General features: G+C 43.2%; 1 protein-coding gene across 2 annotated transcripts in view; it reads left to right on the top strand.

Moving 5' to 3' along the window:
• LRRC20 (leucine rich repeat containing 20) overlaps positions 1-7,177 on the top strand; it is a 187,976-nt gene extending 180,799 nt beyond the window's left edge. For both annotated transcript variants that reach the window (XM_024201860.3, XM_029911342.1), the window contains exon 5: positions 6,918-7,177. In XM_024201860.3, coding sequence (XP_024057628.2) covers positions 6,918-7,075 — 158 coding nt within the window. In that variant the 3' untranslated portion in view covers positions 7,076-7,177. The remainder of the gene's footprint in view (positions 1-6,917) is intronic.
• Positions 7,178-14,060: the final 6,883 nt, after the last annotated feature.

Here is a 14,060-nt window from a genome sequence, read left to right as displayed (position 1 = left end):
CCCAGAGCACCCATGAAGTCGGGGCCTATGATGTTTTGCAACTGGAGTTCTCCCTCTCTTACTAAAATGTTAAACAGGTTTCCCAAAGACCATGGCAATTGTATTGCTACTTAATGTTTCATTATAAGACAGGGAAATTTGTGTAGTTGTGTTGCTTGATGTCATGTCTCCTGCAGCTTTGCTGAGACTCTTAAGATTTTGTAAGTTGTCCTGAGAAATCAAAAAATCCCAAAAAGCTTAAGTCTCAGGCCAAAAAGCAGATGTTAGGCAAGTATGGATGTTGTGCACATTTTATAATGAGAAGAAACTAAATTATATGTCCATCTTTGCATACAAACATTTCACTGTAAGTTAGCATTATGCAGTTTTTAGCCTTTGGAGATTATTGTATGTGAGAATTTAATGCAAATTTTTATTATATGGTGTTTAATTCTCTTTTGCACCTGTTTGTTGGCCTCAGGCAAATCTGTCAATCATTCTGCCATAGCTGAGAGAGCACATGCAGCACAGTTTGGGAGGGAGTGAGAACAATTACCAAGCAAATTCCTTTTTACAAAGTTAGTTGGAAATCTTTGCCTATTATTGTAGAAGTGTCTGGAAACCACTTTAAACTAATACAGAAGTCTACGTTGAAGACTAGGATGGCTGGAGGATGGAACACCTTGCATTGACGCAGGAAGCTATAGCCAGAGACTCTGACTTCAAAGGAATGGGATTCAGAGCCTTTGTGCAACACATGACCAGCTATGCAGAATGTACCAATTTGACAGACAGAATTGGGACTTTTTCATTTCACTGTATTCACCAGTAACTGTTCCATCTTATCTTTGGTTTGCAGCTGTTTGACTCCTGATGATCCATATGGTTCTTTGTCAGCATGACTATACCATATGATTTGTGTTTATTTATTATATACTTTCCAGTGCCTTTAGAAATTGGAGTCCAGAGAAATGACTTTTTTTGCACTCTGATCACTTGCATTATGTTACGCAGTTATACTGGACCTTGATTGATGTGTATTAACTCCATAAGGCTCCGCCCATGCTCTCAGGCAGTGAAACCATGTGTCTGTGCCCACAGAAATTTGACACTCTGACTACTGTTTGGACCCCCGACCACAGACAAAATTGTTACCAGTGGTGCACAGGCATTCACATAACCATTGAAATTGCACAAATAGGCATCTTGCTACCAAAGGGTACAGAAGCCCAGAAACAGCTTTTACAAAGGCCCCCTATGAACAATCAGGGCTTCTGCCTAGAGCCTTCCCTAGCCCCTCCTGCCTGGTTTCCTGCTATCATTGTAAAAAAACAGTGCATCTTTAAAGGTTCCTATGGGCTTTATTCCTTACTCTTTTAAAACCGTATCAGAACAGAAGTTTCATCCAGCTGACCTCTGGTGACATTTTTAAATAGAAGGAGATATTGAACAGCTCCAGGGGTGAAAGTAACATAAAGGACTTACCGGTACGCCGGAGTCCTGAGTGGGGCGGGGCCTCAACCGGAAGAGGTGGGGCCTTTCAAGATTTAAAGGCCCTGGGGCTCTGGCTGTGGCTGGGAGCCCCAGGGCCTTTAAATCACCTCGGAGCTACCAGCTGCAGAGGCGGCTGGGAGCCCCAGGGCTCAGGGGCGAATTAAAGGGCCCAGGGCTCCAGCCACCGTGGAGCTCCGGGCCCTTTAAATCACCGCAGGAGCCTGGCTGCCACTACCCCGGGGCGGCAGGGCTCGGGCTAGGGCTGGGGTAGCGGCGGCAGGGCTCCGGCGGTGATTTAAAGGGCCCAGGGCTCCGGCCGCTGCGGGGGGGCCCTGGGCCCTTTAAATCCCCGCCAGAGCCCTACTGCCATTGGGCGGCGCTTTAAAGGGCTTGGGGCTCCCCGCAGGGGCCGGAGCTCTGGGGCCTTTAAATCCCACCCGAGCCCGGCTGCCAGAGCTCCGGCAGTGATTTAAAGGGCTCAGGGCTCCCCGCAGTGGCTGGAGCCCTGGACCCTTTAAATCACCGCCGGAGAAGCCGGTCCAGTCCGGCTTACTTTCACCTCTGAACAGCTCATTTCAGCAGATTCACTTGGCAGACTTATTATTGGGCCCAAGCTTTGGGGGATTTTAAGGTTTTTCATAAAATCTCCCACAAGTGCTAGCAATGCATTTTTACCATACACTTCATCTGCGTTCTTAGCATGGGTTGTCTAACTCTTTTAGAGCAGATCTAGACACCGTGGTGCTAAAATGCCAGCAGCCATTCTACACAAGCACTCCTATTGGTGCTGCTGTCTGTGCAACAAAAAAAAGCTCAATATGGAAAAGTCTTAGCAGCAGCACCCTTAGCACCATGCCTGAGCATGATCAGTGACCTGCTGGAGTGTCTTGTGATGGGTTCAATTCCATCAAGTGACTTTCACCTTCTCAGCAGGCACCTCTATATGAACTGATGTTCACATCCATGGATGGCATTTCTGTTAATTAAACAGTAGTGTTATCTGGGCACTATGTGGGACCTTTGCCCCTCTATTATTATTTCAGCTGTCCTGGGATGGCACTAACAATAAGAAGTTGGCAGGTGTTAATATATTGTGCAGTAAGAGGATTTTTTAAAATATTCTGTTCCACATTTTTTTTTTCACTTCTAAACAGGAAAAAAGTCAAAGTATTAAATTAGGTTGTAAAATGTAAAACAAAGAGGGAAAAAAAACAAAAAAAAATCCATCTTCTCCTCTTAACCAAATTTTCTGATGTTGGGAGGCATTAATAACCCTGTCATCTGTATTTTAGCCACCAGCACCTGCAAGACTCCATGTGTTCCCATGCTCAAGAAGACTATCCCTAGGGATTGCCTTCAGAGCCCGTCAGTGCTCACTGATGAGTAACATTAATTGCTCCCCTCTCCTGTGAGTTTTAAGTTCTTTGCTTTTCCAGCATTTCCGGATCCTGTTGACTCCAGGGAGAGAGATCCTGTTTTCTTAAAGAGTCTTTATTACAGTTGCTTTTCTCTTCCATCCCCTGAGAATCCACAAAATATGCTAGGAGGAGAAATGCTATGATTCAGAGGGTTACCACTATAAAAACATCACGGTGCTGTAGTGTTTGCATCAGTACAGATCATAGAATCATAGAAATGTATGGCTGGAAGGAATGTCAAGGTCATCTAGTCCAGCCCCCCTGCATTGAGGCAGAATTAAGTACACCTGGACCATCCCTGGCAAGTGTATGTCTAACCTGTTCTTAAAAATATCCAATGATGGAGATTCCACAACCTCCCTTGAAAGTCTATTCCAGAGTTAACTATCCTTATAGTTAGAATTTTTTTCTGCTATCTAACCTAAATCTCCCATGCTGCAGATTAAGCCCATAACTACTTGTCCTACCTTCATGGACATGGAGAGCAATTAATCACCCTCCTCTTTATAACAGCCTTTAACATAGTTGGAGATAGTTATCAGGTCCCCCCTCAGACTTCTTTTCTGAAGACTAAAAATGCCCAGTTTTTTAAATCTTTCCTCATAGGTCAGGTTTTCCAAATCTGTTACCATTGTTGTTGTTCTCCTCTGGACTCTCTCCACTTTGTCCACGTTTTCTAAAGTGTGGCACCCAGAACTGAACACACCACCCATGCTGGGACCTCACCAGTGACGAGTAGAGCGGGACAGTTACCTCCCGTGTCTTATATACAACATTCCTGCTCATCCACCCCAGATTGATATTTGCCTTTTCCCAATTCATCACATTGTTAATCCATATTCAATTTGTGATCCACTCTAACCCCCAGATCCTTTTCAGCAGTAGCCAGTTATTCCCCATTTTGTAGTTTGTAGTTGTGCATTTGATTTTTCCTTCCTGAATGCAGTACTTTGCACTCGTCTTTATTGAATCTTATTGATTTCAGATCAATTTTCCAATTTGTCAAGATTACTTTGAATTCTAATCCTGTCCTCCAAAGTGCTTGCAACCTCTGCCCCGCCCCTCAGCTATGTGTCATCTGCAAATTTTATAAGCATCTTCTCTACTACATTAGCGAAGTTATTAATAAAAATATTGAATACTACTAGACCCAGGACTGAACCTGTGAGACCCCACTAGATACGCCTTACCAGTTTGACAGTGAACCATTGATAACTACTCTTTGAAGTTGTGCACCCAACTTATAGTAATTTCACGTAAACCCCATTTCCCTTGTTTGCTTATGAGAATGTCATGTGGGAATGTGTCAAGACATAGCATATTTATTGCTTTCCTCTCTCCACTAGGCCAGTTACTCTGTCAAAGAAGGAAATTAGGTTTGCTTGGCATGATTTGTTCTTGACAAATCCATGCAGACTATTGCTTATAAACCTATTACAAATTGATTGTTTAATCATTTGTTCCAGTATCTTTCCAGATATTGAAGTTAGGCTGGCTGGTCTATAAATTCTTGGGTCCTCTTTGTTTCCCTTTATAAAAATTGGTGTACTATGTTTGCACTTCTCCAGCCCTCTGGGACCTCACCCATTCTCCATGAGTTCTCAAGATACATCATTATACATCCGTGTATAATATGTCAACTTGATGCATCATCACAACAGGTAAGCACTACCTCAGTGTGGTATGATGCCCAGAATTACTATGAGACCAATCTTGCAGGACACAAGCCTGGCCCAAGAAAACCAGGATGGTCCCATAAATTTTAGTTCAAGTGGCTTCCTGGTGGGGAGCTCGAGGCTTGGGGAACTGAAATGAGAATGTAGGCTCCAGTAACTATTTAACAAATCTTTAAAACCTACACTGCAGCTGCTTAATGGTTCATGTACGTTACTCTTCCTCCTCTCCCCAGTACACCCAGTGCAGACATGCACAGCTGTGTACCCTGGTTCCTGTACATTACAATTTCTAACATTTTAATGGGCGTCTGTGAAATGCTTCAATAAATATCTCCATCATTAATACAGCAGACACCAGATTCAAGGCCCCACCCCATGGAAACTCAGCATAGTAATCAGCCTCCTCTGGTGCGTTCTCCCAGTCCCGCAGCTGCCACTGGCTGTCTTCTCTGCCGTCGCCAGTACGACTGCTGGGATGTAGTTGGTGCCTATATTTCCACCCTCCAGCTCCAATACAATTACACTGATGCTGGAGAAAGGACTGATTTATCATTAATGATTTTTATAAGGCACAAAGAAAATAGACATAAATAATCCAAAGAAAGAGAAGAAGAGGAAGCTGTGAGCTTTGGGAAGAAGAATGTTGAGGTATTCACATCTGCAGTTGCAGTTCAGAGCTTCTTGCATAAATAGGAGGGCACAGGGTACAGTGACTTCTGCCACTACTCTAATCTCACTTCAGGCCTGAATTCTCATCTGGAGTCTCTTGGGATCAAATCTGAACAAGAGTTACATTGTCATGTTACTGAAGAAGGTTGGGAAGTCTTGGCCCCTATTAATATTAAATACAAGGCATGTGAATTTGAGTGACATGACCATTATCTTACATTTCCCCCAGTCTTCACATGGCTGGGAAGTGTGATGCAAGTTGTCTAAGGCTTGGAACAGGAAGGAAATATTTTGTTTCATTCCACTGATTTTTTGCCATGAGCTTTGAAGACTAGAGAGGTGTACAGGGTATTCATACTCTTTCACACATCTATATTCGGAGTCTTGAACTGGATCCCTTTCTAGCTTTCTTATAGGTGAGGAAGTTATTACCATATTTTTTCAAAAGACCTGTTGTGGGGGAACAGTACATAGCAGGAGCTCTCTGGCAACCAAGATAAAAAAATCTACTCAGTGTGATGTAAAATTTCAGTTCTTTTTCTCCATAGAGGTAGGGGAATATCTCAAGAAGCCTTTTGGACAAGAATGTCTGAAAAGTTGTCTTAAAACCATGCCACAAAACAAGGCAGTGCTCTTCATGGTGGGGATTCTTCCTTACAATGTGTTTTACCATAGACCGTGCAATGGGTCCCTGATCTTGAATGGGACTCCTGGGCATTAGGGTAATGCAAATAATAAAATCAATAATTCTGTGAACATCAATGAAGTACTCCCAAGTATTTTCTGCAAGGCTGGGTAAATCGAGCAGCTGCACATCTGTTTACATTGTGGTAACTGTATCTTTGCAAAAGAAATGACAAACTTAATTTCTTTATTATTTAATTAAAGCTTACAATATGCAGAGTGCACCCAAATTGTAGAGAGTTTTCAGAATGGTAAGATCCGCAATTCCCCACCCAGAAAACAGTTTTCTCCTGTTCTGAATGTTAGTGAGTTTTTCTCTAAGGGGAAGAGGAGAGGGGTTTGATCTGTGCATTTCAACGAGACAGAATCCTCTCAGATAGATGGTCCTAGATGATTTTCCCCAACAATGTCCGAGTTCCTGGTGAGCAGCAGAGCTGCTAAATTGTGTTAGATGTTTGCAGTATCCCATAACTCAAATGGCTTTTCCTCAAACTTTCCAGAAATAATTCACCTCTGGGCTGAGACCAGGCATGGACAATTCAGCCTAAAGGAAATATTTTTCAGAACCTGATGAGTGTGTGTATCACGTTCATGCCTTCAATTATAGCTTTATCTCCAAAATCAGTCAGCAACACTGGTGCCCATCTAAAGCAAGGCCACTCATTGTACTCCCAGCTTCCCGGTTCCATTCTCTGAGGGTGTAATTTATATACCTTTCCTGCAGTTAACCCCTCTTCTTATGAATAAATAATAGACATAGAAATTGGAGCATTACCAGAGCTTCGAAACCCTGAGCTCTTGGGCTTCAACTACTCACAGAGAGCTGCTGCTACCATCACTCACTATCTCACATTGAATTCATTTCATTTCACAGACTGACTGCACCTAGGGATGCAAGTGACAATGATCTTAAATTCCAAAGGACCTGACCAGCTTATGTGCGTCTCTCTCATAATCCAGGTGGTTGTTTATTTTGTGCATGTTCTTCTTGTTCCAGATGTCCCTGTTGAGAAACTTTCTTCAATGGAGTCGCTGCAGTGTGTAAACCTGAAGTCAAATCCCCTGAACGAGGAAGTCCAGGTGATTGCCAGGCCGCTGATAAAATTTGACCTCCTGGTGTCTCCAAAGGGAGCACATGCTGCTCCGCAAGCCTGAAACACAGACTTTGGTTGTGTGGACTTGGTGTGACTTCATTTGAGAATGGTTTTAAAGGGAAAGCTAGGGGATCCGGCTGCAGGGCATGCTGATCTAGAATGGCTCCACCAGCTTTTGCAAGCTGCATCACTCCTGCATGTGTGAGGTTTTGTAGATGTGAGGAGTAGGATGGGGATGATTGGGGGGAGGGGAGGTTCAGAATCGGTATTTCATTGATAGAGAGTGGATCTGCTTATTGTTATTTCTTTGCAGCTGTCTAAAATACACAGAAATGCAGTGAGGCCCTAGTAAATCGCTATTTGATAAAGGAATAAATCTGTGAAAAGATTAAACTTCCAGGGCAACAGAAGGGAAAGTGCAATGCAGAAATAGATCAGATAAGAGACTCAGTCTCCTATGTGTATTTCTGTGCACCAAACAAAACTAGAAATAGTCTCACAGTAGAGCCTTCTGCAACAAGTCTGACAAGGAAGTGACCTATTAGAAGAATAACACCTTGCTTCAACAAAAATCAATATAATAGCCTACTCCATTCTTGTATCACTCAAAGCCCTGTTATTCAGGTGAAGCATAGTATGGAGCAGAAGAGTGCTAGAAGGAGGCTCTGTCCCATGAATAAGCACTTGTTTACACAGCCTTGCTGGTCCAGGATTGAATGAAAATACTCTGTGGATGGACTTTTCTTTTCAACTAGTTTGATCTTGGTGGTTTACCCCTAGGATCTGAGCCAGCTGTTATAATGGAGCATATTAACTGGACACCACTATGAGCATCAAAACAAGACAGTAAAACTTGTCTTACAGTACAGAGGTCCTCTTGGAAAGAATATCCTATCTACAGACAACTCCTTTTCTTCTCTGGTTCTTCATTCAACATTTGATTGACAAGGCATAATGATCACACACACACCCTTTTTTTTTTTTTTTTGACAGATTAGTTGATTTTGTCCAAGATAAATAATTTCTGTTCTGCCTCCTAGGGCTTGTCTTCACTGCAAAGTTAACTCGAATTATAATTTGAATGTTGCCCTTAACTCAAGTCCCATCCACACACACAAACTCTTTACTGAAGTGTGGTGGTACTTTTAAGTCAAGTTGGCTGGCCCGAGAGGGAAGGTATAGGCCAAAACTCAAGTGAGCACAATTCGTCAGTTGCTAACATAGGCTAGCTCCACTCAAGTGCCAACAGTCCTCCAGTGTCTTCCCACAATTCCTTCCCTGTGCCCAGAAAGGACAGAAGAGTTCTCTCACTAGTTACTGGAAAATAATTCATAGAATGGCCTATTTTAAGCATGGATTGTGTGTGTCCCCAGCAGTCTTAGTAACACACACTAATGAGTGCAGCTCCAGAGTGGCTACAACAGCTCGAGTGTTATAGTGCAGTGAGCTAGGCTTGCTTGAGCTAAGCTAACTTGAGAGGAGTAACTCAAGTGTAGATAACTTGTTATACTCCTAGTGTAATACTAGGACTGGCAGTGCATTGACATTAACAAGAGCAGGAGTGAAGAAATGTTCAAACATGTTTTCTGCATGTCACTCCAGTATATGTTAGTTCTGGTTTTAGTGATCTCGCTGAGTGTGTCCTGTCATGAGCTGCTCACTGCTTGTCCCTTGTTCACATGGTAGGTATATTTTGCTTGAATAGATTTTAACCTAGTTTCCTGTTGCTGGGGATCAAGAGAGAATCTGGTGGATGGAAGAACCAGAAAATTTAACTTGCTGGTGAGAAATGATCTCTGGTAGTTGGTTTAAAACAAAAAGGCAATAAATTAATCTGTTTGTTTCATCCTCTTGAATAGTGTTTTCCACAGAATATAGACATATGCAGGATGTGCCTAATACATACATGTGGATATTATTGTTTCCCCTTTCTAACCAAAGCAGCTAGTCAAAGTTTAGGGCCCCGGGAATATCCCAGCTGGAAGTAGAGTCTGGTATTTTCTTTGATGCAATCTAGTTTATTTACAAGGAATGTACAAAGTCCTGCTTGTCCAAATGCAGAGGGAACCAAGAGCAAAAGGAGCAGTTTTTTATCTGACAATCCCATGCCTCTTTAGCCAACACTAGACCCAAAACACTAGACCCAGTAGACTCACTTTCTAGCTTTTTCCAAGGTCAGCTGTGCTTACAGGCTGCTGCTTGGCCTCTCAGTCTGCTGGCTCTGTTTCCAGCTTGTCTATTTTACTTACACAAACACACATGCACAGACACCCAGTCAAACACTCCATCCACAGGGTGCTAGTTTCTGGGCAGACACTGTTAGGATTTGTTTTTGGTGTGGCCCCGTAAGTGTTTCTTACAACGCACAGTTTGTGCAGGGTGAGTTCACACATTGGTTTGAACAAGGTTTTAACTCAGCCCCTAACAAGATTTCACCCAGCTCATAACTTATAAATGGGGAAACACTCCTTTCATTGGGGATACATTTACGTCCTCACTGCTCACTTCATCTCTAAAAGGTTGCCTGCTTTCAAATATTGGTATTAGTGGCAAGTTGGGTACAAGGTTTTGTTATTCTAGACCCACCTTATTCACAATGAAACTTTACTTTGAAATAAAATAGGTGGTTGGTTTAGTAACATTCACCAATTAGTAGAAGCAGTGATATGGATTCCTAAAGCTCTACTGACAAAAAGTAATTTTCATTTAATCAGCATGTGAAATGTCAAGTGCCAAAATAAATCTACCCTTGTGCTACATCTCGTGTATGCTCACCTTCTAAACAGCAGTTTTGTTCTTCCCATCTGGCCTTCCTTGATTATAAAAATGATTCCTTTAACCAGCTGCTACATCCTGTGAACTGGACATTCTTTTTTGCTCTGGCTTTGAAATCAATATTGCCTGTGCTTTCTTTTTTAAAATCATAATCTTGATTCCAAGTTCCTGACTTAAGAAGTGGTGTGTGCGTGTTTGAATATAATGCTGTATATTAATTCAGGATTTTTTGTGATGGCACATTGTCAGAGAAATCAACATTGTACTACTTCAATTACAGAGATGATTAGAATATGGTAGCATGTTAGTTCAGATTACTTTCAGATTCCATAACATGGTACAGCCATAAAAAGAGCATAGAGGAATATGACAGGTTCACAAGATATTTGCAGGGTCTGATCATTTAAAATTCATTGCATACCACAAGCCATTCATCTAATTAGTAAACAATAAACAGACTACTCGTGTGTTTGAGATTTAAACGTATTACAGAATATGCACCAGGGAGTTCCCTAATGGTTCCTTATCTAGGAGCCCTATTGATCATCTAGATTCTTCAAAGGCTCTAAAAGACACAGAAGCACACATGGGTGCCATATTGAGTGGCCTGCCAACCTCACTACAGAAATCAGAATTGATTAAAATAGTCGCTAGTGATGATACACAACTGCAAATGGTATCAGATGTTACTTAGCAGAGGGCCCAGATCCAGCCCTTGCCTTCCATGCATAGTGAGGAGAACTCTCTGAAGATCTGATGATCTGTGCTGATTGTACGGAAGCCCACAATCTTTGCAGGATCACATGAAGGAAGAGATCCAGGAGGGACATCAATGCCTCAGAAAGCACCAGAAACAAGCCTCAGTGTGTGAGTGTCCACCCACTTAGAGGTGGACCTAACACTCAAAGTAGAATCATGCAAATCTTGCACCAGAAAAACTCAACTCAAAGAATCTCTTCCACCAAGAAGAAAAGGGGCCAGGGGTACCTGGTAGCCTTTAGCTATTTCTCTAGGTTTATAGAAATTCTACTTTTCACTAGACACACAAGCCAACAAATCACAGAATAGTTAAAATGCACCTTTTATTATTTTGGCACTTGGAAGAAAGTCACTGGCCATGGACTACAGTTTGCTAGCTCTAAATTCCAAGCTTTTGGGCTACAGTATGTTTTTAAGCATATTAATTCTTCCAACAAGGGAATGAACTGGCAGAAGGAACAAAACAGATTGTTGAGAGAATTCTACACCAAAAAGATTCCATATTAGACTTCTGTGCTGTAGGCCAACTCCCACCACATTGGCACAACAATTACCAGCGTAAACCCAGCTCAGCTGCTTATGGGTTGACAGATTAGATCAATGCTGCCAATCTATATGGTATATCTTTAGCCTTAATGGCTCTTCTTAAAGATGTGAAGCTGAGAGATACCAAATCTGTGAGATCTCATGCTTTCTTTGTTAGTTGTTGGAATGCAGCCCAAAGCTTAAACCGGGAGACCTAGTCCTGATAAAACTGAATGGGTAAAAATATTGGCCAACAGCTGTTGTCACTGGACACAGCTGTGTCCAAGATCCCACATGGATAAGACAGATCAAGGCACTTAGTGTGGAAGAAACAGGTGGAATATTCAGCAGGCAGCAAACCCAGTTTGGGTCTGTTATGGGCTTGATGCTGAAACCACTGGGTGGAATTCTATGGCCTGCGTTATTCAGGACATCAGACTAGATGATCATAATGATCCTTTCTAGCCTTCAAGCCTCTGAATTAGTTGAACTGCTGTGGGACTCTAGTAACAATGGTATTCACACCACAGGCTGTGTGAAGGTTGAGCAAAGTCCTTCATAATCCAAGAGAATAAACTGGACAAAACCCTCCTCAAGGCCAGAGGATGATCAGATTTGGATGAGCTGAGAAGCAACTGACTCAAACTGATCTTCAATTTTGTTTTTAAAGATTGTTTATACAGAAAAAAGAGGGACAAGATATGAAGATGTCTGCTTGGTTTGTTTAAAATTCTAGCAGGAACCCAGGCAGAAGAAGGCTAGGTGAGGGCTCTAGATAGGAGTTCTACAATGACAGAAGCAGATTAGATTTAGGGATGATATCATTATCCTTCCTCAAACAGTTTCTTGTTCAGTATGAAAAGAAAGTGACTTTTAGTCATTCTTTACCGTTACCACATGACAGAACCATCAGTGCCATCAAAACTTAGGTAATAAAATGTGAAAAGCATCTTGGGTTTTATTGCTTTCTCCTCTTTTTTTAACCTTTCAAAGAAAGTAAGTCTCAGAACTGAAAGATGTCTAGTCTAATGGGGGCAGGACATGGGAGCCCTTCAAGAAAATTGTGGATCCACCCTCAATCTAGAGGCTTGGCAGCTTTTGTGAACAGGTGCACATTTACAAATTTACCAGAAATTAAAGTAAAAGATTGCTGCTGACCTGCTGGGCCATTGGGGCAACAAAAGTCACCATTGGCCTATCCTCTTCTTTTGTCTACTGTGCATTCAATAGCTGGCAAGGCTTGAACGCTGCCTCAGCTGCCTGATATACACTGGAAAGTAGAACAAGGAAAGAATTTCCAAATCCCAAGGAGAACTTTCGTTTTTAACTAAACTGATAAATGATGTATTTTCTCTGCAGATAAACAAACAACATATCTGCACAGAGGCCTCATGGGGAATGGCTTTACAAAAGGGCCAGGCGTGGCATTACCCAGGAGACAGCTCTGTTTGAGTGAAATTGTGAACTTTAATCCTAATTGGATAAAGACATTATTTGTTTTCTGTACATGCATACTTTACAGTGACTTTCCCTTTATCTTTGCTTCTTGAGGCTGAACTGTTTGTCTGCTCTGTGGATCAGAGCTAAAGAACACTTTGGCCATTTCAGAGGTGATGAAGGATGCACTAATTCACCCAACTACAAGGAAAAATACCATTTCTAACTGAAGCACCTCTAGTGCACTACCCCCAAAGGGTCCCAATGAGAGAGGCTGCTCCTTTGTTAGGTGCAGGATCCAGGAGCCCTAACTGTGGAATTCTTTACTACTTCAGGCTCTAATGTACCATTAAAAGTAACTTCTGTTGGCTGAATTTCTTTCTTTTGGACAGCCCTAGTGATAGCACATTGGGTTTGATTTCTCATCTCTGCCTAACCTGGTTGGTGGCAGCAGCTGTGCAATATTGTATGAGCAACACGTTCTTGTCCTTGGGACAGTAGCGGATTTACCATGGCCCACACTCCAGGGGGGTCCCGGCCAGGCCCACTCTTCTCTGCCCCCCGCTCTCTCCTGCGGGGGGCAGAAGCTTGGTGCTGCTGGCACTGAGGCTCTTGCTGCAGTAGGGCAACCAACCTCCACCTCCCCTGCCTCTTCTCACAGCTTGCTGTGTTTGGGCCGATCAGCTGTTTGCTGATCAGCTGTTTGCCGGCAGGCGGGAGGGGGAAGAGCGGAGCCGCAGCATGCTCGCTGCTGTGGAGGGGAGGCAGAGAAGAGGTGGGGGTGGGGATGCTCATTCCACCCCCTTCCCCAAGGAAGGGCTACACCTTATGTCTTGCTGAGTCATAAGGTGTAGCCCTTCCTTGGGGAAGGGGGTGGAATGAGCATACCTATTCTGTGAATGCGGAGCTGCGCAGCCCAGCTGAAAAAAGAAGGTGCTGCTCAGCTCCCTGGACTTTGCAGCTGGACATGACCTTCTGGGTCCTAGTGCTGGTTAAGCTCCCTTCTGTGTGCTGGGAGCCATCCTTCATTTTGTACAACAGTGAGTGCCCGCGGTGGGGCAGGCACGGCAGGGGGACAGAGACAGTGGGGAAGGAAGGGGGTGGGATGAGGAGGAGATGGAGTGGTGGGGAAGGGGCATGGGATGGGGAAGAGAAGAGGATAGGGCAGGGATTGGCAACCTTTGGCCCACCAGGGTAAGCCCTTTGTTCAGTCCTTTGTTCAGAGCTTCGTTTGTAGAAAGGTTACTCCAGAGGTAAGAAACAGGAATGAAGACAAGAAGCAGGACTGAAAAACAAAATGGAGAAGATGCAGCTGCCTTTTATATGCCTTTTGCCATGCAGCTTGCATTTCCTTTGTTCCAAACACAAGCTACCCAGCCCATGGCCTGGAAGCCTTAGAGTTCTGTCCATAGGCATGCCCCTGCATGTCTTGCTGAGTCATAAGGTGTAGCCCTTGACCCTTTCAATGGGTTCACTGTACAGTTGATGTTCCTTGATGAGCCATCAAGCAGGCTAGGCAGTGCTGATGCCAAACTGTCTGAGGGTGTCAC

The sequence above is a fragment of the Terrapene carolina genome, unplaced genomic scaffold, assembly GCF_002925995.2.
Source record: "Terrapene carolina triunguis isolate 2854851 unplaced genomic scaffold, T_m_triunguis-2.0 Scaffold95, whole genome shotgun sequence".
Taxonomy (NCBI): domain Eukaryota; kingdom Metazoa; phylum Chordata; order Testudines; family Emydidae; genus Terrapene; species Terrapene triunguis.
The sequence above is the reverse complement of the archived record's forward strand: the minus strand, read 5'-3'. Positions and strand labels throughout refer to the sequence as shown.